Source organism: Phalacrocorax carbo, chromosome 10, assembly GCF_963921805.1.
Source record: "Phalacrocorax carbo chromosome 10, bPhaCar2.1, whole genome shotgun sequence".
NCBI lineage: Eukaryota > Metazoa > Chordata > Aves > Suliformes > Phalacrocoracidae > Phalacrocorax > Phalacrocorax carbo.
The window spans coordinates 19460068-19484220 of NC_087522.1; the positions used below are offsets into that span (position 1 = coordinate 19460068).

General features: G+C 42.4%; 3 protein-coding genes across 4 annotated transcripts in view; 1 reads left to right on the top strand and 2 right to left on the bottom strand.

The window, feature by feature from the left end:
• Nucleotides 1–24153, bottom strand: part of LOC104053172 (major facilitator superfamily domain-containing protein 1) — a 284336-nt gene that overhangs the window by 113311 nt on the left and 146872 nt on the right. The window lies entirely within an intron of this gene.
• Nucleotides 1–24153, bottom strand: part of IFT140 (intraflagellar transport 140) — a 90362-nt gene that overhangs the window by 2414 nt on the left and 63795 nt on the right. For both annotated transcript variants that reach the window (XM_064462262.1, XM_064462263.1), the window contains exons 19-29: nt 8112–8289; nt 5284–5474; nt 4164–4259; nt 3673–3805; nt 3445–3588; nt 2903–3031; nt 2506–2688; nt 1296–1502; nt 861–1073; nt 611–777; nt 126–267 (exon numbers count right to left, since the gene is read on the bottom strand). In XM_064462262.1, the coding sequence (XP_064318332.1) occupies nt 126–267; nt 611–777; nt 861–1073; nt 1296–1502; nt 2506–2688; nt 2903–3031; nt 3445–3588; nt 3673–3805; nt 4164–4259; nt 5284–5474; nt 8112–8289 (1783 nt within the window). The remainder of the gene's footprint in view (nt 1–125; nt 268–610; nt 778–860; nt 1074–1295; nt 1503–2505; nt 2689–2902; nt 3032–3444; nt 3589–3672; nt 3806–4163; nt 4260–5283; nt 5475–8111; nt 8290–24153) is intronic.
• TMEM204 (transmembrane protein 204) overlaps nt 18517–24153 on the top strand; it is a 32129-nt gene continuing 26492 nt past the window's right edge. The window contains exon 1 of the mRNA XM_064462267.1: nt 18517–19619. Coding sequence (XP_064318337.1) covers nt 19340–19619 — 280 coding nt within the window. The 5' untranslated portion in view covers nt 18517–19339. The remainder of the gene's footprint in view (nt 19620–24153) is intronic.

A 24153-nucleotide genomic window follows, 5' to 3' on the forward strand; every position in this document is an offset into this window, starting at 1 on the left:
AGCTCCTGTAAAGGAGCCTCTACAATGGAATGCCTTCCCGTATGACAGCACCATGCTACACTAAGCTGCACTGGTGTATATAAAATATGAGCTCTGTAGATTGGAAGAATTAAGAATTAATTTACCGTATGGAAGTCCTCCCCTTGTACATAGTGTTCAACCAGAAATCCCAAGACATCGCCGTGACGGATGGCGTTGTCAAAATCTTGTTCAGCCAGGAGAAGTTCACACTGTCTGACTGCTTCTTTGGGATCTTCAGAGTAAATTCTAGGAAAAGAGAAAAAGGAAATTGTAAACAATCAGGGAGAGCATTCAGCTTGTCATGTGATGAACAGGGACATTTTTTTTAATGTGTTATGTTTCATCATCGCCTTTCTGGCTACAGTTGCCTTGGTCAATACACTTGCCTGTATTTCAGGTTACCTTTTCATCTTTAATGTCAACAGCACTTTTAAAAAACCATGTAATGGTTTCCCTGCTGGAAAAATGTAACAGCAGCTTTTAGAAGTGGGTCTGCAAATTATTTATTAAACTGTAGGTACTAGTACAACTTATCTTCTTGTTTGATACTTCCGTCATTAGTTTACGTGCTGTGAGTACTGCAGCTCACCTCCGAGCATGGATGAATCGCTTAATCAGGGTCATCTTGCTTTGCAAATGTGCTAGTTTGCTTTCCTGTTCCAGAGGGCTTCTAGTCTTTGCTTTTGAAAGGCACTTATATGCTTCTGTCAGTGCTCCTTGTGCTTTCTCATAGTTATGATACTCATCAATTTCTACCTGCAAGAGGAGAAACAAGATGAACATCTTGCTCCAGAGCTAACAAACCAAACACCTTTAGCAGTCGCAGGAGGGGGACGTACCTGAGCACATGCATCATAGAAACCTGCCAACAGGTCAAGGGCCCTTCCTTTAGTATAGAAGCTAATGATGTTCTTCATAATCTCGGGGTCCTTACACCAATCCAGTGATTGTAGATAGTTGGCTGCCATGATATAAATCTCCCTCTGTCTGGAAACTCCCGCAAAAAAGACAATTTTCTCGGTATCTCCAGACTTCAGCAGTGCCCTCATAGCCTAACAATGGAAAGGGAGGCGCAGGGGAAGAGGGGGTAAAAAATATCATTGTGAAGGCAAAAACACAAGCTATGCTAAGATGGCTAGGAAGCTTCATCTGGACAGTCTACTGTAGGAAGACTGTTCCAAGATCTACTTCTCAAAATGGCCTTGTTTTGAGGAATCTTAAGAAGGTAAGAGGCTCAGCCTCTCCAGATTCTTTTTCTATCTATCCAGGCTGACCTTTAACTTGTTTCCTGCTTGTGTGTATTTCTTGGTTGCCATGTGGTAATTGCCTTGTCTCATGCAGCAGTTGGCAATCTGCTCCAACAGCTCTCTCCGGGACTCCTCAGAGAGGTCCTTGGAGTCCTTAGAGACTGTCATCTTCTCAGCCATCTCCTCTGTGATGGTCAGGTTCTGCTTCAGGCAAAGTTGCAGAGCTTCATGATACTAATGGAAATGAGAAAGCAGTGACATGTTGCAAACACTGTAGTGATGCTTCACATCGATTATGGTGTAACCTATGAAAATTAGCCATATGAAGGCACAAATGCTAGCAGCTGTGGATGCTCTATCTAGAACACTGTTGTGTAGTTAAGCATCCTGACATCAACTCCTGTTCAAGTACACGCTGTCTCATTTTGTTTGCTAAGAACACATTTGTTCTTCCATGAAGACCATTGCTTCCCACCTCTCTCCTCAGAGGACTTAGTGTGGCACCAAAGATTCACCCACTTTGTCTCTTTAAACATGACATTCTCAGAGTCATATAAATCAGATTTATAAGGTATGATCGATTGTATTAGGGTTTTAAGCAAATACAAATAAATAAATGCAGGCATTTGAAAGATTTTGCTAAATATTTTGCTACTTCCCATAGCATAGAAACAAATTATGAACAGAATATACAATAGTTTTTAGCCCAGAGAAGGACTACTATACTCTTGCAAAACATGGAAGTAAGACATAGACGCTCATTAGAAAGGAGCGGGTGCAGGACTGCTTTGGTACCCAGCATTTCGGTAAGGCTGAGTTGCCAGCACAATAATGAGGGCAGGGTGGAAGTGCATAGAAGCTTAGGTGTGAAATGAAGTGCCTTAACTACATCGGTGGTATGACAAGAGGGACGGCACTGGGATTTTTTTGACTGATGCTGTTATAATTTCCCTATCTCCAAATAGTTTAGTTTAGAGCGTAGGAGTTTTTCTTTTCCCAAGAGTGCAAAATCTGCAGGTTTAAGCCACAAATAAGACACAAAGTCAGGAATATATTTTTAGAGTTGACCCAGTGGGCTACCACCCCATGAGTCATTGGCATGACAGGAAACTGTAAATCTTAAAAATGTCTCCACATATCTGTTTACCGACAAAGACAAATGTATGTGCGTGCATGTACACACCTGTTGCACTCCGCTCTACCTGTGCATGGAGGGACCAGAGAAGCTGGAGCGTACCTTTTTGGCTGTTAGCAGCAACTCCACTGCCTTCTCATACTGAGCGTGTTCAATAAAAAAATCAGAACAGCGGGCTAGCAGAGCTGGGTCTGATTTCTCATCCAGGTCTTCAGCAATTAGCTGCAGGGCCCCAAACTGCTGTGTGGCAAAGGCTAGCTCCAGTGCTTTGGAGAAATGGCCTGCCTGCAAAATTAAGAATGAGCCTCTAAAGAGTAGAATAAGCTCTGCAGAATCAGTTTACAGCACACCCTAGAATGGATTAATAAAGCATTACCCACCATGAAGAAATTACTAATAAACAGTACATATAGTAAAAACTACAGTTGATTTAAAGGTCCTCTGCTGTAGGAACTGCTTCAGTTTAAAGTTTGGTATTTTCTACTGAAAAGACATTTACCTTGTGGTATAACGTGACAGCTCTGTCCATTTGCTCCCCCTTTTCCTCGTAATAGCAGGCTGCCTCGATCATGTCTTCCGGAGAGCTCAGAAGAGCCAGGTTCATCAGCTGATCATCTAAATTGTTCTCCTGTTCAAAAGCAAAGGTTTGGCTGTAGGTCTGCAGCAAACAGATTTCATAATTCTGTCTTCTGGCAAGCCTACAGCTTTATACTGTCACACATTAGCACATCAACACCCTTCTGTGTAAAACCTATACCAACCCAAGTAACCCTGAGCTGCAATGATGATAATTTGTTTCAGGCAATTTTCTGTTGAGATATACAAGAAAATAATGTCCCATACAGCCAAGCTTTTATTGATGCATCTTTTGTAGAAGATGCAGGCAGAAACCAGGAGCATCTTCACAGTGGGCTGTATATGAGCAAGCAGTGTCTCACAAGAGAGAATGGGCACAAACAACTCGTACCTCTTTCATTCTCTATATTGCCTAAGGATAGAATCCTCCTTTGCTTTTGGACATAAATGTACCTCTTCGCATACCTTACACAATCGGATGGCATTGTTAAATGCCTGGGCCCTCGTGTAGAAATGTACAGCCTGCTTGATTTCATCCTGACTCTCATACTGGCGGGCCAAGTGATACGATGCTGCCCAATTCCCTGTTTCATTTGCTATTTCAGCAGCCTGAAAAGGAAACCATATAGCTTTACTTTGTGCCATCCCAGGAATGAGAATTCTCTGGAAGCAGATGGGAGCAGGCTGCTTTACCTTCTGAATGTTGCCCTGAAAGCAGTGGACACGGACTAGGGAAAAATAATCCTGAGCCAGTGCATAGTATTTTAGTGCAGATTCCATATCTGATTGGCTCTCCAGATACTGTGCCCACCATTTCCATAGGCTCCTAGAAAAGCAACAGTATTAATTGCAGTAAAAAGAATTGCCAGACACTGCATTTTTCATTCCTGGAGATCTTGACCTCAAGACTAGATAAATTTTTTTCACAATGTAGACAAGGCTTTACCCCAACTCAAGGGTGACATTCAAAGGTCTGCACTATACGGGAGTTCGGCCTAGATCTCTAATGTGGCAGTTGAGCAAGATGTAGCATAATCCTGAAAAGCTGTAGGAGGATCATAATGGATATGATGGTTTGACCTTGCGGTTGAAAGGACTCATATTCCTCCTTCCCTGCTCTCTTCACAGGTTGTATTTCAGACCTGAAAGTCCCATTTGGGAGTAGGAACAATCATAGCACTGACTTGTCTTTCATCTTGTTGACGTAGTTCTCCAGGGCTTGTAAGTCTTCAGAGAGCATTCGGGGTACCTCGAACCTATGTGTGTCTGACTTCTCATAGCTGTAGAGAAAAATAACATATTAGATGTGAAATGACTACCTTATTAGCTCACTTCCCATGTAAAAAATCCATTTAATGTTGTTTGACAGCTATAGAGTGACAACACTGATAACACTGCTTCATTTGTATTATTATGTTCACTGTAAGACCAGTTGCAGTCTGCCAGCACCATCGAAAAAAAAAAGTTCAATGCTCCTGCAAGGCACCTGGAATTGCATTGGCAATATGATCACAGAAATGGCCCGAAGAAACATCCCTGAAAGCTCCCCAAACATTAAGCACATCCCTGTGCTGAAAAGGTCATAAGAGCCCTGGGCTTCTCGCCTTGCCTAGTCCTTCTACCATCCACTGCAGCTGCAGCCTCTTTTCCACTACCAGGAGATCACTGCACTTACACCACCATCCACCGTTAGGGTGTCCTCATGTCCCTGCCCACCTCAGTCATCTAATAGGTCTGTCTGATCATGTCAGAGCTCTACTTTGACTCTGAACAGAAGTGACCATTATTATTATTATCATATTGCTTCATATGGTAAAACTAATATAAAACTAAGATTTCAAACAACAAATACAACACATTAAAAATCACCTCCCCTGACTTCTCTAGGGACTCATCAGTCACAGGAGAGGACCAGGTGCTAGAAGCACCCAAGTCAGACTAAATTCTGCCACAGCAGTTGTGTCTGGTACTCTTGGGAGAAGTAAACAAGTAGCTTTGTCATGGAAAAGGAAGGAAAAGAGGGCAGCAGTCTTCCAGGGACAAGTACAGGACTGGATATTAGTGGGGTTCAACTATTGGCCCCGACAAGACACTTAACCTTTCCGACGCTGAGCTTTATTAGCCTGTGAGGGTGCTGGGAATTTTAGTGTAACAATGCTTTTGCCCCATGAGGAAGCACCAGAAACAGGAAAAGACTTTAATTAATTATTAGTAGTCATCACCAGACATCCTCCTTAGCCTGCCTCCAGTCTTCACAGGAGAAAAAGACTCCAAATCCCCTGGGTGCTACAGGCTGGTGCTTACTGGGTGAGTGCAAGACTGTGTTCTCCGGTTGCCTCCAGGTGCTTGGCATAGTTGTAGTACGTGGTGCGTAGGTGGACCCGATCGTGAGCTTCTGCTGTTTCGATGGCTTTCTGCCACTGGTTTGAGGCTTGATAGAACTTATTCAGGAGGTCGTAGCGTTTGCAAGCCTTGTACAGTCGCTCCGCATCCTCCTGGAAGGAGAGCATACAAACACCCCGCTAGCTCTGACCGGTGTTTCATAGGTGTCCTTCCCAACACACACTGCACTTCTGCGTAGTTTATTGGTGCAGGTCATTGTAATGCAATTAAAGTAACAATAATTCAGGCAGGGGGTTTCACCAACTAAGTACACGTAGCCTGGAATAGCACGTTACTGGGAAACAGGATGTTTATGTAAAAATAAGGAAAGCACTCAGATCCTGGCATTTACTGTACAGTATCAACTGGGGGTGACATGAGCAAGCCATCAACAATTAAACGCTGTCATCAGGAGCGTAAACCATTTCAGAAAGGGGAGATATGCTCCCGTGGGGCTACAGTTAACAGCCACGCTGCCTACCCAGAAGTGAGGTCCAGGAGAAGGTCCTAGGCACTATGGATTTTGGCAAGAAAGTGTTACGTGCCAGGGGACTCCTTGTGACCTCCAATCAGGTCTCAGAGGTAGCAACACTGTTCATGAATAACTGAGGAATAACATGGAATAAATGCTATTTATTTAAGATGGAATTAGAACAGGAGGATTTTGCTGATGCTGACGCAAGGGTGAGCAAATCTGGAACTATTATTTTTACGCTTTGAGAGGTACTCCTGTGGAAGGAGCATTTTCCTGCTCCACCCTACTGCTGTCCAGCTGAACACTATATTTAGCAAATTGAGATTATCTGTCCAAGACAGAAAAATAGTTTCTGTCTCTTATTGTTTCAAATTCAAAAAAGCACAGAAAGTGGAGATGGAAGATGCCTGCACTATGATTCTGTATGAGATGAAAAAAGCAACAGAACTGCATTCATTTTGCTACAGTTCCCCTTCGCCTCTCCAAATAGATCTAAATATCCAAAAGAAGGAGTACTGACGCTTTTCAGCCTCATAGCTTTCTCTGCCAGGAATCTTTTCCAAACATTTCATCTGAATTTTCCTTTTCTCCTTCACTTTAACTCAGAATAGTTACTCTCTGTCTCTAGCATTTACACTCTTAAAATAGTTGTACATCGCTAAACACCTTTTTAAGCCAAATTCTAATTATTTGGCTATCTTAAAGATTTCCTTGTCTATGAAACCTTTCCAAGAGCTTAACAATTTGCACTGATTCTTTCTGAACTTCTTCCAGTTCATCAATGGTTTTTTCTGGTAATGAGATACTTAAGCGTGGAAGTCCATGTTCCAGCTGTAGCTGCAACAAACACAGACAGAAGTTATCAAATCAAAGCCCCAGGATGTGGTGTCTCCTCAAACACAGCCCCAAACAGATTTTTGCTGTCAGAGCACCCTGCCATTTTTTATTTAATTTGTGATTTCCTATGAACTGTTGGGTATTCCATAAATTCTCCTTTCACAGTTTTTCCCTCTTACAGATCATATGCCTGAATCTTATCGTTTAGTTCCCAAACCAAAAATCTCTGCTTTTGTTACAGATCATTGATGAAGGCATTAAATCAAGGTGAATACATGCTCTTATCAGTCACCTCACTCAACAGTGCTCTGCTCAGTTTTCAAACCACATGATAATGCTGGTCTTAAACCCATTTTAGATCTTGGTTCTATTGGTAATCAAGGGGAGTGGGTTCAGACACAGTAAAGACATATGAGAAAGACAAGGTCCATTTTGGTATGTATTTGCTGCCAGGTCGGGCTCCTGATACAGGGACAAGGCAACAGTTGCCAGACTACAGGGAGAACAGCCTGACCGTGTCCTCTGGCTGTGCTGGATCCAAGCAAGTTACTGTTCTCATGATAGGAAAGCCAGGATGGCAATCTGGGTGACTGTAGTAGAGCAGGCATCCCTGGGACAGCATAAGCAGCAAATGTGGCTTGCCAGCGCTCTCCAAACCTGCAGAAGACACCAATTTTGCCTAACCTGCTCAAATACCTTAAGCCAGTCCTCACTCTCTGGCAGAACACAGCTTTAGCATTTCACTCTACAAACAAACATGTCAAAATGGAACTTACATTTCCCATATTGGACCTTAAAATATGTTTGTTGAAACATTTTAGCTAGAATACTTTAAAGTACATCATTTTTTAATCTATTCAAACCTAGAATGATTAAGCTTGGAAGAATTATGACCCAAGAAAACAGTTTTTCTGTTTAATATTTCACACATAAACCACCCTTAAAAGCTGTTTCCTTCATTCAGCAATTTTTCATGTGGGAGTAAAACTCTTATATAAATTCTGTACAGTAGTTAAGAAAACAGACGATCAATCTGCTACACCCTTAGGTGGCTATGGCTCCTGGTACTCTTATTTCCAGGCATCAAATTCTGCCACGCTCATTCTCATCTATTTTGTCAGGAATGCAAAAAGGGCTCAGGGGACTGCTGGGCCTCTGGAGTTCAGGGAAAGCCCCTGATCAGCGTCACGCAGAAATCGTGCAGCATGTGGTTGTGCAATGCTCAAGGAGATGCCTGTTTCCCTAGGATAAAAAACTCAACTTCAGCAAAACAATTGTCAGAACTGTTCTTCATCACTTCTTGGAAACCTGGCAATAGGTTTTACTCCCCACCAAGGTTTTTGCATTTTAGAATTTAAAAAAAATGATCAGTTTCACATTTTTGTCCCTACTTAAGTGGGGGGGATATTCCCAAGTGTGTATGGTCCGTGGGGTTTACCAGCATGCCCAGCTGAATGGCCAGCACAGCCACTCTGGCCTCCTGCTCTGGTTCTTGTTCAGCCTCCCTCAACGCCTTGGCTCCTCTTGCATGTCCCATGTTTCCAAGGCAAATTTTGGCAACATCGAGCCTCTGAGTCTTCACACACATGCGAGCCATGCTCTCCCAGACGGCCTCACTGTGAGAAATGGGAAAGAAAAGGAGAGCTGTTATGGTGTCACCTTCAAGGTTTGGGTCCTAAGCAGATAAGATGCAAGGAAAGAGAAAAGTGTGAAAGCAAAAAAACATCAGTACGTTGGACACTTGCTGGACGTAACAAAGAGACTCAGTTGCTGTGTGAAGATTGAAGAGGAACAGAAATAGGCCTCAGAGATAAAGGTTAGCTCTGGTGTGAATGCCCACAGCCTTAAGGAAATATTGTGGGTTTTATTTTACACCAATGTCTGAAGAAAAGCAGTTATGTTTGCACATATATAAACATTTATTGTGCACCCATCACTGTGGCTCTTGCTGTGGCTGCAACGTACAGACATTCACAGTACCCCCACGTCGATGTTCAGAATTCAAAAGAAAAACTATGAGAAAGGTGTTGTATACATAAACCTTATGCTGGAAACTACTATCATGTTCTAATTTAAAATTTGCATTAAAAAATGGCACAAAGAAAAGCTTTTTCATGCTCAGAATGAAAACTCCTCAGTGTAAGCTAAGAGCTTACACTTGACATTGCAAAATCCTCTGCCAAGACAGAGGCAGGGACCTCATGGGAGCACCACGCTCCCATGCACTGCCTCAGCAGGCAGTGTTGCTCAACAGAAGGACTACGACACAGTTGACAATTACATGGGGTGACAAGCAAAGATTTTAATAGATTCTATTTACATTTGAGGCTCTTCAGAATAAAATGTAATATGTTTGACTAAAAGAAACCATAAGCATTCAAAATACAGGCTTTTTTCAGTGTGTGAACCTCAAGGAGGTATGGTCCATACAGTTCTCAGACACTACCACAACACAAAGTATCTAAATTATAACAGCCAAAAAAAAGAAGAAAAAAAAAGAAAGAGGAAAAAAAAAAAAAGAAAGAGTGAATGACCCTTCAGGTCCTGCATCTGCAAGCAAATCCCCTTCCAGTTTTCCCATGAATAAAATGTTTTTCTCTTCCCAGTTGCTGTGGGAAAGCCCTGCACAAACAGGGGAAAGTGACTAACCGGGAAGCAGTGAAGCAGATGAGACACGACGTGCTGTCGAACACATACAATAAAGATAGGCAGAGAAAAAATGCTTTTCCTAATTTATTTTACAGTTAGATCATCTTTTATTTGCAACTACAACTGGTATAAATTTTCAGGTAGTAATCAACACAAATATGTGACATAAACTTAATTAAGACCAAACAGTATAGAGAAAAGAAAATAGGATCAGAAGTGATAAATCGGGCAAATTTCAGATAGCTCAGAAGTTTTGCTTCTTTTAGAAAAGCAAAAACGCATGTCTGAATATTTTACTGAATTTTTCTGCATGTCCATGCTGAATGTGGTTCAAACGCAGCCTCCTCTAATGCTCTGCTCCGACATGCCCACGTCCCCCAGACTGCAGAGCCAAAAGGAACATTGAAACAGAGCACAGTAGCTTCAGAACTGGAAAAGCCTTACAAAAACCTCAGTGCTAGATCCTTCTGAGTGTAAGTCTATGCACCACCACTCAATATAGAAATATTGACTTATATCAGCAGATGTGACCATCCTATTTTTTGAAAAGTTGGAATTGATTTCTCTTTTATTCCGGCCACTGCCTGTATCTGGAACTGGAAAGAGCAGGAAAACCTCCTTTAAAGAACATTTAGGTCTTGGTAGATACTGTCACCTAGCTTTGATCAACAAGGACAGTGAGTTCTGTCATTAGTAAAAGATGTCAAATCTTGTGTGCATTGGCATGGCTGCTCTTCGCTATGCACAAGGAAAAGAAACATGTTTTCCAAAATCTGTAGCATGCCAGAAGAAGTTGCCAATAGCCATTTCACTCTGGGTGAAGGAACAGACTGTGCTGTGCTTTGTCAAAATGACTAACTGCAAGTTTCTGAAAGGAGATCAAACTCTTTATTTTCCAGAGCCTTGACAGCTTGCAATTCCCTCACTGTAAGAAGACGAGAGTTCATGGGCTTGAATGACAAGCAGATGCAAAATCTTATTTAGACTAGAGGGAGCGGAAACTTGAAAGGAAATAGACCAAACAGTGTATTTTAAAGTACAAACTTAAAAGATAACAGTGTGCAGAGACATACAGCAGGACTTGGAAGATGCTATTCATCATCTATTGGCTGCATTATGCTTTCCTGAATGGCAATGGCTCCTGCCAACTTTAAAACTCGGTGGGAGCTGCTGCCCCAGGGGTTCCTCTTTGGGAGCTCTTGCCCCAGGCACAACTTGCCCGAGGGTCACCTTGGCACCCATGCCAGCCGAATACAGTGGACCACCCACAAGTACCTCTGCCCCGGGAGGCTGCAGCTCTGCCATTCCACCTCTTCCTCCTCCACTCCAGACCACTTGCAAAACTAACCCGAGAGGCTCCAGCAGTGGAGTACCACGTGGGTGCAACAAATACAGAGGAAGAAACATTTCCAGTTGATGCGCTCTGCATTTAGTTTTATTTTGCCAAGTGCTGCCTTCTCAACAGTCCCAGCTGGGCAGATGGTGAGCACACACCAAAAATTCAACACTGTGGTCAAAATGGACCAAAGCACTGAATTTGGACGTGTTCACAGTACAGCAGTGCTTGCATGGACTTATCCAGTGCAGAGACCACAGCAAGAGACAGCCTAAGAGCAGCTCACCAGCACAAGTACCTATGAAACATAAAAACATTGCCTCCCCCTGACCATCCCTTCTCATGCCTCTGCTCTCCAAGAAGGCTTGAAGGGATGTTTCATCTAATGAACCTGGCCCTGCTCTGCACAGAGGAGTTCCCATTCTCCCACGGGAGCTAAGGATGGCTTTGTTAGCAGCTGCATGGGGGAGAACCCACAGCCGAACCTTCTCCCCGGTCCATGTAGAGCTGCAGCACAGGCTGGTTCTTTCTGCTAGGCATGCCCCTCACAAGAACACCACTTACAAACTTACAAACTAGAACAAAGCTAAGAAGTACATACATGTATTATTTCAATCTTCTTCCTGCAGCAAAATATTAGAAAACTGTTTCTGCTTTGAGAGACCATTCCTTTTAGCACCACACTCCATATACTGCTGCTAAGGTACACAAGTATTTCTGACACAGCAATACACTATTTGCTTGCAAAGACCATCTTTGATGCATATATTATATACTTATTAATATATTTCTTTGTATTTATTATTTCATTATTATATCTTATTTTAAAACTATAAAGGTACCAGAGTAACACCACCCTGTGAAATGCAAAGGATCCAAAGAACTTCACAAAAATATACTACCACAAAACACACAGAAGGCCTCACTGCCTAACTGAGGCACAAACCCCAGAGCTGTTGACCACCACAGAGCACCGCAATCAAGCCGCAGCTGAGCAACGGCAAGGACTGTCTCTCACCAAAACCATGGGGGGTTAACACAGCAGATATGTGCTCCCAAACCTTGGCCGGGGCCAGGACACTGGGACAGATCCACCCACAGCTCCTGCAGAAAGACCAGGAGACCCTTAGGCAGAACTTCAGTTTTGCCTTCCCCCTGAAAAGACACCTCTACGCCATGGCTGATCAGAAAGAACAGACAATTTTTATAATGCCAAATTGTTTTTTAGACATTTCCCTTGCAAACTATTCAGCTGGAGGCACCCAGCAGGCTTTCTGGCAGGAGTGGGCAGGCCCACAGGCAGGGATGTGTTTAGAGAAGAGAGCAATCCAGGAAGTATCGGCAATGTGCTTCCACATTTCTCCATGTCCCAAGACCAGCCGTGGCCTTGGCATGGCACAACCTCCCTAGCAGACGGACACCTCCAGTACCAGAGCAAGAGTCCTGCTGTCCCTGGGGAATGTGGGCAAATTAATGCAAGTCTGGTTAAGAAACAAGAAACAGGAAGTGCAGAACAGGCTTACTTAAATTGCAGGCAAAACACGGCTTCTCTCTCAACAGTTGTTAGTGTAGCGAGAAAGACGAATCTGTCCTTGCATCCCTAAAAAGCAGCGACTCTTCCCTCCAGGCCTGGCCCTGCTGTTGCATATAAAATGCCAAGTAATGATTTACCATGCCCCCAGCTCATGCTCTGGGAATTTCCTGTTCTTCCCCTCCTCCTCCTCCTCTTCTCCCCCTTGGAAAACTGCTCGCATCTGTACTTCATCAGCTGAAGCTGGAAACTTAATGGAGGCCAGACGCAACAGCATGAGCAGAGCAATGGGAATGTGCCCCCCAAGCATCCTGGGGGAGCGACGCCTCCCTGTGAAGCACATGAATAAATGAGCTGCTGCCGCACCCCAAACTCCCAGGCTTAAGGCCACATCAATAGCACTATGGATCTGGAAAGCAAACTTTTACGCCTCTTTTGACTGGACACAAGTTTTACCACGTATCTGATGAAAAAGTTTCTCTTCCTTTACATCTGATCTTTTGCATCTGTTTTTCTATGAAAGTATGTTTATAGCATCTAACAGTATTTTACAAACCCTCCTGTTGCTATGTATTTTTCATTGCCCATTTTGCATGAAAGTTTAAACTAAAAATCCAGTAAATTTAGTATTATTTAGAAGTGCTGGAGATTTATGTGTCTGAGGCATCTCACTACAAACTCTCTCTCTCCCTCCATGTAATGGGGCATATTTGGAAAATGAACATATGTTCCATCTCTTGCCTCTAGATATCTTGATTGGGAGAAAATAAAACAGCTCTCTTTCCAATTTGGGCCCCACTTCGTTGAACAGGACCCTAAGCATTATGCTTTAAAAGACTACTGTATAATACGAAGAGAAATCATAAAATCACAGGTTGGAAGGGACCTCAGGGATCATCTAGTCCAACCTTTCTAGGAAGAGCACAGTCTAGACAAGATGGTCCAGCACCCTGTCCAGACGACTCTTGAAGGTGTCCAACGTGGCCGCGTCAACCACTTCCCTGGGGAGATTATTCCGATGGTGACTGTCCTCACTGTGAAAAATTTTCCTCTCGTGTCCAATTGGAATCTCCCCAAGAGCAGCTTGTGTCCATTCCCCCTTGTCCTCTCCATGTGACTCCGTGTAAAAAGGGAGTCTCCGTCGTCTTTGTAGCTGCCCCTTAAGTACTGGTACATGGTGATGAGATCCCCTCTGAGCCTCCTTTTCTCAAGGCTGAACAAACCCAGCTCTCCCAGCCTATCCTCGTATGGCAGCTTCCCAGTCCTTTGATCATCCTGGTGGCCCTTCTCTGGACCCCTTCCAGCCTGTCCACATCCTTTTTGTATAGTGGGGACCAGAACTGTACACAGCACTCCAGGTGTGGCCTGACAAGCGCTGAGTAGAGCGGGATAATGACTTCTTTACCTGTGCTGGTGATGCCCTTTTTGATGCAACCCAGCATCCTGTTGGTCGTCTTGGCCGCAGCAGCACACTGTTGGCTCATGTTGAGCTTCCTGTCCACCAGGACCCCCAGGTCCCTTTCCACAGAGCTGCTCTCCAGCCAGGTGGATCCCAGTCTGTGCTGCACTCCTGGATTATGTTTTCCCAGGTGCATGACCTTACACTTCTCCTTGCTGAACTTCATAAGGTTCTTGTTAGCCCGCTCTTCCAGCCTATCCAGGTCTTCCTGCAGAGCGTACTATCTATAACACTAATATCAGATATATCTATAACACCACATTGTAGATTATATATAATAATATATTATTATATACTTTTGGCACTAGAGTATATATAATATGTATTAATATATTATTACATTCCTATAGCACTATATTATATATAACATATTACAATATATTATTAGGTCCCTAAAGCATACATCTACCTGGAGTGCGTGGGTGTCCCCTTGTGCCTCGGGGACAGCCTGGGCTATCAAAAATGGAAATAAAGCCAGCAAGCAGGAGAGCTTTTGCTGATCCAACAGACTTACCCCAATGTAAATGGGGTCTGGGCTGGCCTGGACACAGGCTGCAGGGCACTGGGCACCGCCCTTCCCAGCCTCCACCTGCTGTGTACGTGCTGCCTGGGAGGGGTTCCACGCAAAGGAAAGCGACAGGACAAAGCAGGTGCTGCTTCCTAAGGAAAATTAACAATATCTATTACTATTTTTCAAACATTAATCCCTTGCCTGGTTTTCAGTAACTTAAAGTTGGACGTTCCAGCCCCTGAAAAATGCGTTAATGTCATGTGGCTGACATCTACAACAGTGGGTGATACTGACCAGTTAATTGATTTATGATCACCTTTACATACACATGATTTGATAGACAAGTCATAGGATAAAAGCATCATGCTGTGGACCATAATGGCTACAGAGGGCTTGGACATGGTCAAATGAGACAAACTACATGATTCCTAAGGTTAGCAGGCATTTAGAAGTACTACGTGAAATTTTAAATGCATCTATGAAACTGGACACTGATCTTCTCTCCAAGCTACTGCAAAATAAATAGGCAGTTAAAATGTGAAAATAGGTGGCTTACTGTCTATTTTCTTGTAACCCAGAAAAAACTCAGGGCTTGAAAAAATTGGGTTCCATCTGATGTAGCTAAATTATGTTAGATGCTTTTAAAATGCATTTATCAGGTTCTGGTTATGCCTGTTCAGTGGGACTAGAAGGTAAGAAGGAACTAAATAATATATGAAAAGTTGCAACAGTTCAATGAGATTCTCAATAGTGTTACTCATACTAAATGAACACTTCTCTGAGAAATATGTCAGCTGTTTTTCAGGTATGATCAAAATATTGAAAGCTGTCTAGATTATTCCTAAAAACCCTTGCCTGGCAGAAACAGGATATTTGATAAATCAACAAAAGCCTTACAGAATAGAATCTATAATATATTAAATACTTAGCTTTGTCTATTCCAAACTTATCCTGATAAAATCAACACCAAGCTACTGTTCAGTGTGAATTGTATCAAACAGAACTCTCGTGTCCTAAGGAATGCAGTAAATACTGCAATTGAATGTATTCGGCACATTTGTCAGTAGAGAAGCATTAATTAAAGTGATTTTTCTTTTTATTTTTTAAAGGATCAGAAGGATTCGTGGACTGTTTTGTACGGGAAGCACAAGATCTCTGAGTGAAGACAGAGAATGTCACTGACTGAACATGCCCACAGTCAGCGTCAAATGTACCGTTTGATTTAAAAGGTAACAAAAAATGAATAACGGAGCCATTTTGGTAGCAGCAGGCTAGGAAAATTTACTGGACATTTGCAAAACTCATTTAATTTTGACTTGGTGAAATCTACTCATTTGGGGAATTCCCCAACTTTACATCTTTAGGTATTGTTATTCATTGAATAGAATGCCATTTGCCTATTAAAAGACAACAGAAAAAAGACTGTTCCCTGCATAAACACCTATAAACAGAATCTATTAGGTAGTAAATGCATAAATTCAGTATGGAAGCAAATAGTTATCTGATATAATTCAAATTATTAGGATTCTGAAAGTAAAATTACATTTACATAAATGATTTCTCACCCAGAAAGACCCATAACGCTTTATAAGCTGCTATGCAAATTGTATGGAGTAATTTAACCTACCACTGAGCAGAACCACTCGCTAGCATGGAACAAGCCGTTAGCAAACAGCTACTTCCAATAAGAACATCCACCAGAAATTTTGCCATGGGGAAAAAAAGTCATCATGTGCTTGCTGAATTACTGCAGCCTACAGCAATTCCTGCTGCCTTGCGTTGCTTCTCCGATACTCTCCATACTGGTGTACTACCCAGGCGGGCTGAAGACCTCAGTGCTGCTGTCCGTTCTGCTCTGTAAGTCATGATCGACAGTCCCAGAAAAATTTCCATCGTTACAAAAACTAAAAGTCCCAAATCATTTGTGACATGGCAATCCCCACCAACAGAGAGACTGCATGGACTTAAAACTTTGCAGCCTTTTCGGAGATGACCACCTCCCCATAGCTACAGGGATGAAGCATCTGATCCAAGGCCAACTTTGTCACCAGTCCTAGCGCCATCTCCTGTGCTACACGTGGCAGTGAATTGATCCACTTGACTCATCTGCACCCATTCCCAGCTGCAACTCACTACGTAGCCACCAACCCATCTGCAGCCGCAATGATCTGGGAGAGAGAAAGACATTTGTTTTTTCCTCTGGGAAAGCTGCCTTAAATGAAAACTCATTGACTTGCATATGTAACACAAAGAATTTCTGAAGTATCATGTACCTCAACCAGAAACTAATGCCATGATGTTTAGATCACCTGGTCCCTTTGACGCTCAAAGATAAGTATGACTTAGGAAGAACATGATTTATTTTTAATGTTGATGGAATTCAAGAAAGGTTGAATATTCTCACACCAAATAATTGCTGTGAAAAGAGCATAAGATGTGACTAAGTTTTAACTTATTAGACTGATTTGTTTGGCCTTTGTAAAATACAATTGCTATTTTTTTTACACATAACATGCAGACAAAGTTTTTGCCCTTCTGAAAATACATGCTCAGACTTCAACAAATCACAAAAATCAAAAGACAGGAGGGGGCAGAAGCAGGTGTGCAATGTGGTAAAAGATATTTTTCCCTGGCGTTATCTGTATATGAACATCCTCTGCCTTGCCGCTGAATCACAGGCTTAAAACAATAACAAATAAACCATGGGTTATAAAAAAATATGAAAATGCAGTCATTGTTGTTACGAAATTTCTTTGAAGAATGGCAGGCACCAGGATGTTATTTATATTGGAGCTTCTAAAATCAGGGACGTATAGAAACCTGACTAGTCACAGGAAGAAAAGAAACCAAAGATTCTGTACTGCTGTGAGAGCATGAAGATACTCAAAGTACCTAAAACTTAATCCATTTAAGGATTAAAAATTAACCAAGCACACAGGAGAGGTGTGAATTCACAGCCAGACTTGTACATTCAATTCCAATAGCTGAAACCTAATTATAGGGGCATATGAACTTCATTGAAATATTTTCCACTCCTCTCAGCAACAAGTCTTAGAAAATAAAACATTAACTTTCATAAAATTGCCAACCAGTTTGTCTACAGTACGGACCTGTTGACTAAGGGCAAAGTAACTTAGCTGGTAAGACAGAACTGCTATAAAAATAAATCCGTTTCTAATCTAATATTATTAATTACAGTAACGTGAACTCTCGTGCCAGCATCTCAGGTGGGGTTGGTGCGGTGCAGATGCGCCTGGTGATACAGGTACTCTGCCGCAACTTCTCACTACTCCCTCTCCAGGCTGTCGACAAGAATGTCACACCTTCATTTCACAATATGCTATTTAATACTACACCTTGTACAGTATTCTTTCAGCCTAAAGAATTTTGACAGGCTCAGATCAAGGAAGGGCATAACGACAGGCAATACGGCCTGGAGGGGCGGGAAGCCAGCAGCCGCAGCAGTGAGGCAATGCCCACTGGGGAACCCTGCCCTTGTCCCCAGCTCCGCAGCAGGTCCTGCTGTGGCAGCTGATGGAAACAAGAAACAGCAAACAGCCATTTAGGGAGCTGGTCTTTGCAAGACCCCTCTAGAAACATCCACGTTCAGGGACAGTTTGAAATGCCCTCAACAACTCTTTTTTAAGCTGTTTGTTAGAGCTGCTTTCGTTGCAGCTTTTGCAGCACCAGTGCTGCAGTCCCAGCTTGCTGTATGGTAGTCAATTCTGTACTGGATTGTGAACAGAGGCATTATATTAAGCAACTTGCAGAAGCTTTTCCATCCTCCGGGCACTGAAGGGAAGCGGCCAGCATTCTCAGAGGCAGTGCAGAGCCACAGCATTCACAGCAAACTGGGTCGCGGGGCTCAGGGTTGTGCCAGCCCTGCACAGTTGCAGTGCAGCGATTTTCAACTCCATTCACACTGTAACACTTGCAACTGCCTTTTCAGACACCCCCAAATTCGTTTGTTTAGCAGGGTCAGAATCTTGAGATTTTATATTTTCTATTTATCTGCCATGCTCCCTTCTAGGGTTGCAGAGAGGAAGGGGGACATCAGTCCCCAACCCGCATCGCTTTTGTCACGCTGTTCAACAACTAACCCCAGTCCTGTTTTGCCTTCAGTAAAAAGCATTTCAAAATCCCTCTCCTCAAGCCATTTCTGCAGATCTCATGCTCTGAGGGTTGAGGTTGGGGATTTCTTTTTTTCCTTTTGAAGAGGACCTCTGATTTGCTCCCTGGGCTCCCCTGCGATGTACAGCCCGGTCCTCGCAGCCTTGCTTTGTGCTGCTGGGAGGGTAGGAGGAGTGAGATGAGGAGGGGGGCTCTCCGAGGGGAGGAGGTACAACTTTAGAAGTCTCCATAATCTTTTCCTTTCAGGAAACACATCCTGTTAATGTTTGACTGCTGTGGCAGTGGCTCTGTTTGTTGCAGTCGACTACGCCCTGAAGCTCGCCAAAAACAGCCACAAAAACAGCCATTTCCTCTTCGTGGAGAGGTGGGGGGGCCTTTTCCTCACAGCAGTGGCTGTTCTCCCGTCCCGGCACTCGCAGCTCGGATCTTCACACAGCAGAGCAAACTCCTCGAGATACTCCAAACTTGCAGAGCTCCTTTGGGATGACAGCATTCTCCTCCAGTTCGGCTTGGCTTTGAGAGAATGACATTTGTCATAGTTTGCACGATATTCTGAAGTTTGGACCTGAAAAAAAGGGCTTTTGGAGCGGTGCTGCTTGGCTTGGAATACCCTGCGCATTTGGCACGCTGCTGGCTTCATCCCCGCCTCTGCCCCAGCCACAGCTCAGGCTCTCCTGCCTCAAGACTGGATTCTTTCTGGATTTGCCTCATCTCACAAGGAATGGACCTCCCTATCATTCAGTTCACTACAGGACTGGCATTACTTATCAAAGTGCAAGAAGGTGGATAAGTCAAAGCTGGGAAGGACCTAAAAAAGCTTCTTTGTGTTCTTATTTTATGGAATTCTCCTACCTACCTCACAAAATTCTCATTTCCTTGATCAGAAACACCTCTGGAGTTGACTTTGAGAATGAACGGTGATGTCCTCTAGCCATTTGTAACATCCTAGTGAAGCTGCCTCTGTTTCAAGTCCAATTTCAATGTGCTGCAGCTGATTGAGACCTCGTGTCTTCTGCAAATAGAGACTGGCAGCAAGCTGACAGTCAGATATGACTGTCCAGAAACTGGTAGCCACAGCTGTGTTGGTAGCCCTGGTCTCACTTATACTTAATAACGCAGCTGCCTTTACTCCCAACTGGGTATACCAGACGCTGGAGGATGGGCGTAAGCGCAGTGTGGGGCTCTGGAAGATGTGCTGGCTGGCAGAAAAGAGCAGAGGAGGTGCAAGCACGAGTGCCAGGCACGGGCAAGGGGAGGAGCGCGAGTGTGAAGCCCTGGGCTGGGGTTCAGAGTCAGCTGGATTCCAGGAGTCACGCAGTACTGTCAAATGTAAGTTCAATCTCTTGTCTTCTCTGCTTATGCTATGTCTTGATTAATACAGTGCACCTGGTCCCCAGGAGATTTATAGCCTAGCAGAGCATTCTCAAATCATTGTTAACGATCTAATTCTAAACATCTCTTAACATTCATCCCCAAATAAATTACTTTGGAAAAATAAGAATAATTATGTCCACCAGTGATGAACTAAATTCCTTCTCCCCCCTCAAAAGCATTAATCTACATTGTGCTGTCTGGTTTATACAGCGTATGGAACAATGTACTTTGAAAAAATGATTTGTGAAGTGTATGTCTAAAGCTTTGAGACATCTGTTGCTTGCTTTTCCCTCTTGGGTTCCTGCTATAAGCATATCCCTTCCTGCTCAATATATTAAACCCCAACCACAGTTGCTCTGAATACCATAAAATTAAAAAAAAACAACCCACAAACAAAAAAACCACCACAAAAACACCCCCAACAACAAGAAAGTATTCAGATGCCATGCTAAGTTATTTTTCCCTTCTGTTTACGTTTGTTGGAAGTGCCAAAAGCAGAAAAGACAGAAACAGTTTTGGTAAAAACATGTAAAATTGAGATAGGCCTTAATGCATGCAATTATTCTTCTTGGTGAAAAAACACAATTAGTGTACTACTTGGAGAACATGAAAATCATTAAGCATGCTGTATTTCTCATTTCACAAATTCACAGGCTCATGGGATCTGAAGAATGCACATAGCTTATACTGAGCTAGGTAAATTTTTTTGATTAAATGAAACCTGTAAGCCCATGTTGAGAATTATAAAGCTGAATAATAAAAAAGTGCACCTTACTTATCACATTCATAGTGTTAACAGTGCAACCCTGCTCTCATTAAGAAACTAGAGCAGAACTGTGTTTGGAATACCTGCGGGCATCTCAGACACCATAGCTGTGGCCACAACTAACAATGGTGCCAAGAGATTTGTTCCACTGAAAGCCTCATCTGCCAGCAGCTGGCTTCCAGGCAGGCATCTGAGCAGCTGCTAACCGGCAAGGGCTCTAAGCAGCAGTGCCTCAGGCGTCGCTTGTTCAGCCAAATCAATGCTTTAACTGCATCCTTCAAGGAACTGAATTTAACAGGACAAACGTCTATACAGTTCATGCCTTGACAGACACTAATAATTTCCAGAGATTTCACCAGTGTTCGTGAAAAGCTCTGGTGCCTCTGAAGGACAGTAGCATTAGTAATATAAGGGATTTCAGATAGATTCTTTTTTTCATGGTTTGAAATGCGGAGAAAGAGCAAAATGCTCTGCTCCTCCCCAAAGTCCTGTGGAAATGAAAACAAAAAAAATATGAGAGAAAATTCTTTTTAAAAAAATGCTTTAACATGGACCCATTCCATATCAGGTTTTCCAACAAAACTGCGCAGTAACATTTTTTGCACATTTGCTAATATTAAACCTGCATAGATCACAAACATAAAACTCCTAAACTGTTATAAAGCCCTAAACCTAACTTTCAGTTCTTTTTTAACTGAAAAAACTTTTATAATGACAAATAATTGTAAAAAGGATTAGACCACTGAAAAAGTTTCTTGATGTGTATCTGCAACTTTCTCACTGGAATCACTGCCCCAATTAATATTTATAAGCCATGTTCTAACTTGAAAAACATCCATACCATTCATGAATTTTAAAAGTACATGTTCTATATTCAACAGCTAGGATGAGCTCCTGCATATTGAATTTGGCTCCTGTAGCATTTTAAACACACAAACTTGTATTTCTTGCTGTGCACAGATCAGAAGGTGGGTGGTGCTATAAAGACTGGCACAGATGTATCAGTTTCATAGCAGAATTGTATGGGCAGCAATTTCTTACATCAAATAAAAGCAAAATGGGATAGGAAATTTTAAAATTTCAAAGTAATAATTATAGCATGATCAAGTCCCCAGAAGAATTCACTAATAAACACTCTTAAAAATTCTAATTTAAAGGACTTTGAAGCCCAGTGACTCAATTTGTGTAGGACTAAAACATCCATTCACTATTTAATCTGGAAGCAAACAGTAAGCAAAAGGCCAATTCTGAATCTTTATAAAGCACTTAAAAGAAAATCTCACCTCTGCAGCTGTACCGTGACAAACTAAGGAGGAAACATATCTGTTGCACATATTTTTAAGACAAATATGTTTCCATGGATTGTACATAGTCAATACGAGCCTGATTCCGCATCCATGTTTTTGTCATTTTAAAGAATTTCTCTAATAAGAAATCACACATTATGTAATATATATGGCAATCCTCATCTATCAGCTGTAGATAAAGCACAAACATATGTGTATGTATATGTGTATACATATGCATATAAAAATAATTTTCTGAACAAAGAAATTCCTTCTTCAGTGATAAGGACTAACATTTAGTCTTTTAGATGTCATTTGTAGAAAAATAAAAACAGAATATGGTCTTCCATTTGCAAAAAGGCCACAATCTCACTCGTATAAAAAATGTTATTTATACACGCACATACATATTGGGGGGGCAACTTATTTATCTCACAGTTCAACAGAAAAACTGTAAGAGCTTTGGGAATTTACTTTTCCATATACCGATGACTTATGTACAAGTAGTATGTAAATAACAGCCAACTAAATGCACTGCTCTAAGCAGGCTTGCTCACTTGGCAGAGAGAAGCACATTCTTAAAATCTACTTTTCACTGACTTTCACTGCCTGTTCTTTCTCCCATTGAAATAATTGGCAAAGCTCCTTTTCAGGGGACACAATAAAGCCAGGGTGGGTTTTTTTCCCCCTCACCATGTAGACAGCTCAAGCAAAATGATTTGCAAGAAAAATCATGGAAGCAGCTCATTTTGTCAGGACTTGCATGTGCTCAAACTATAAATAAACTACAGCAAATTGAAACAAATAATAATTGAAGTTTTGCATATTTCATGTAAAAGTCATATTAATGATCTGTCAAAAGATCGTGTAGGGAATCAACAGGAAAAAGTCAATGTGATACAGCATGTCTACCAAAAGCCCCTCTGGAAACATGAAGTCAAATCCCATACCAAATACCTCTCTGATCCAATTCCCCACTCACAGGACATCTGTTTGAATAATTTCACCGTAACACAAACCACTGGAGAAAGAGAAAAATCTGAGGTGTTTTGCATTCAGATCCTATGATGTAAACACTGCATCAAGGATACTAAACTGTTGGTAGAGGACTGCTGGTATAAATAGCAAGTAACATAAAAGACGAGAGGCGATTACAGATGCTGCAGCAAAAAGATGCTGTGAAATATTAGAAATGGGAAAAAAAAGAAATCCAAGGGCAGGAGTAAATGATATTAAAAATATTATATGGAATTGAAGCATCTCAACATCAACTATTTCAACAAAGCACAACACAAGAACTATGGATGACTTTGGTCCTAGGGGAAAGCACCTCAACTCTGTTCTTCAAGCTCAAGCCTCCCTGCTCCTGGAAAGGGGACATCTCAGGCCCTTCCATCTGTCCTTATCCACTTCTTTCTTTCCTCGCTGTGCAGTCCTGCATCCTTCTTTTAACTAGCTGTGATGCTAATAAACTTCTGTGAGACAGTTCCAATGACTAACAGCAAGAAAATACCCAGGTTTGGAGTAGAAGGTTTGAGGTGGGGAGAAGATGGGATTTTTCTGTTGGATTAAGTGGTGGTATCAGGAGTCCAGCTAGTAGTGCTTCTGGCACAAGCTGCATCCATGTGGTGACTGGTCAGAGAGTTTGTTGCCACTAAAAGGGAGCTATCAGATCTGAAATCTTTGCTTATGCTGAGGATCAGAGCCCAGGTATGAGAAACACTTTGCTTGGTGTCCTAACATGGACAAACCACTAGATGATACAAACCTAAAGGCTTTCTTTATCAAGAACTCAGAAGGCGCATCCCCCTTCAAAACACTTTAAGGACGCTTACCCAGGTAGCCTCACTCTCCTGTCATCTCTGCGAGACAATGAAATTTGACAAAGGGTTATGGAGATGCAGTTTCAGAGCTGTTGCAGAATTCTGGAAGATTATGCTCTTGTCTGCATCTCTTAACCCTTCAAAAAAAGACCACATGTAGCAGAAACATAACTTAGTAAGATCTTGGGTAGGACAGCATGTCTTGAGTACTCAATACTCAGCTTTGTGCCCATGTAATGCATGAGCAGACGCAGCATACTGAGTGATGCAGCATCATGCAGGGATACACAAGCTACCTCAAGCAGCAAGAACACGGAGCTACACTGCCAGTGATGCCCTCTCAGAGCAAACCAGACCTGCTCAAAGTCACCGTTACCTACGTCCTGGCCCAGCACCAGACCAGTAATACTGTGTGACACTGTGTGAACACACCAGATAACTTGGAATAGCTTAGATATTTTTAACCACGCTGTGCAGTACAAATATGCCCTTAAGTCCTACTGTGTTACAAGGCTATCTCTGGGTGGACAGATGGAGCTGATTTATTCATTAGCTGAGGTCACAGTCTGTCCCTTTTTATCTAAAGAACATTATGAACAGTGTGGAAATGCAGG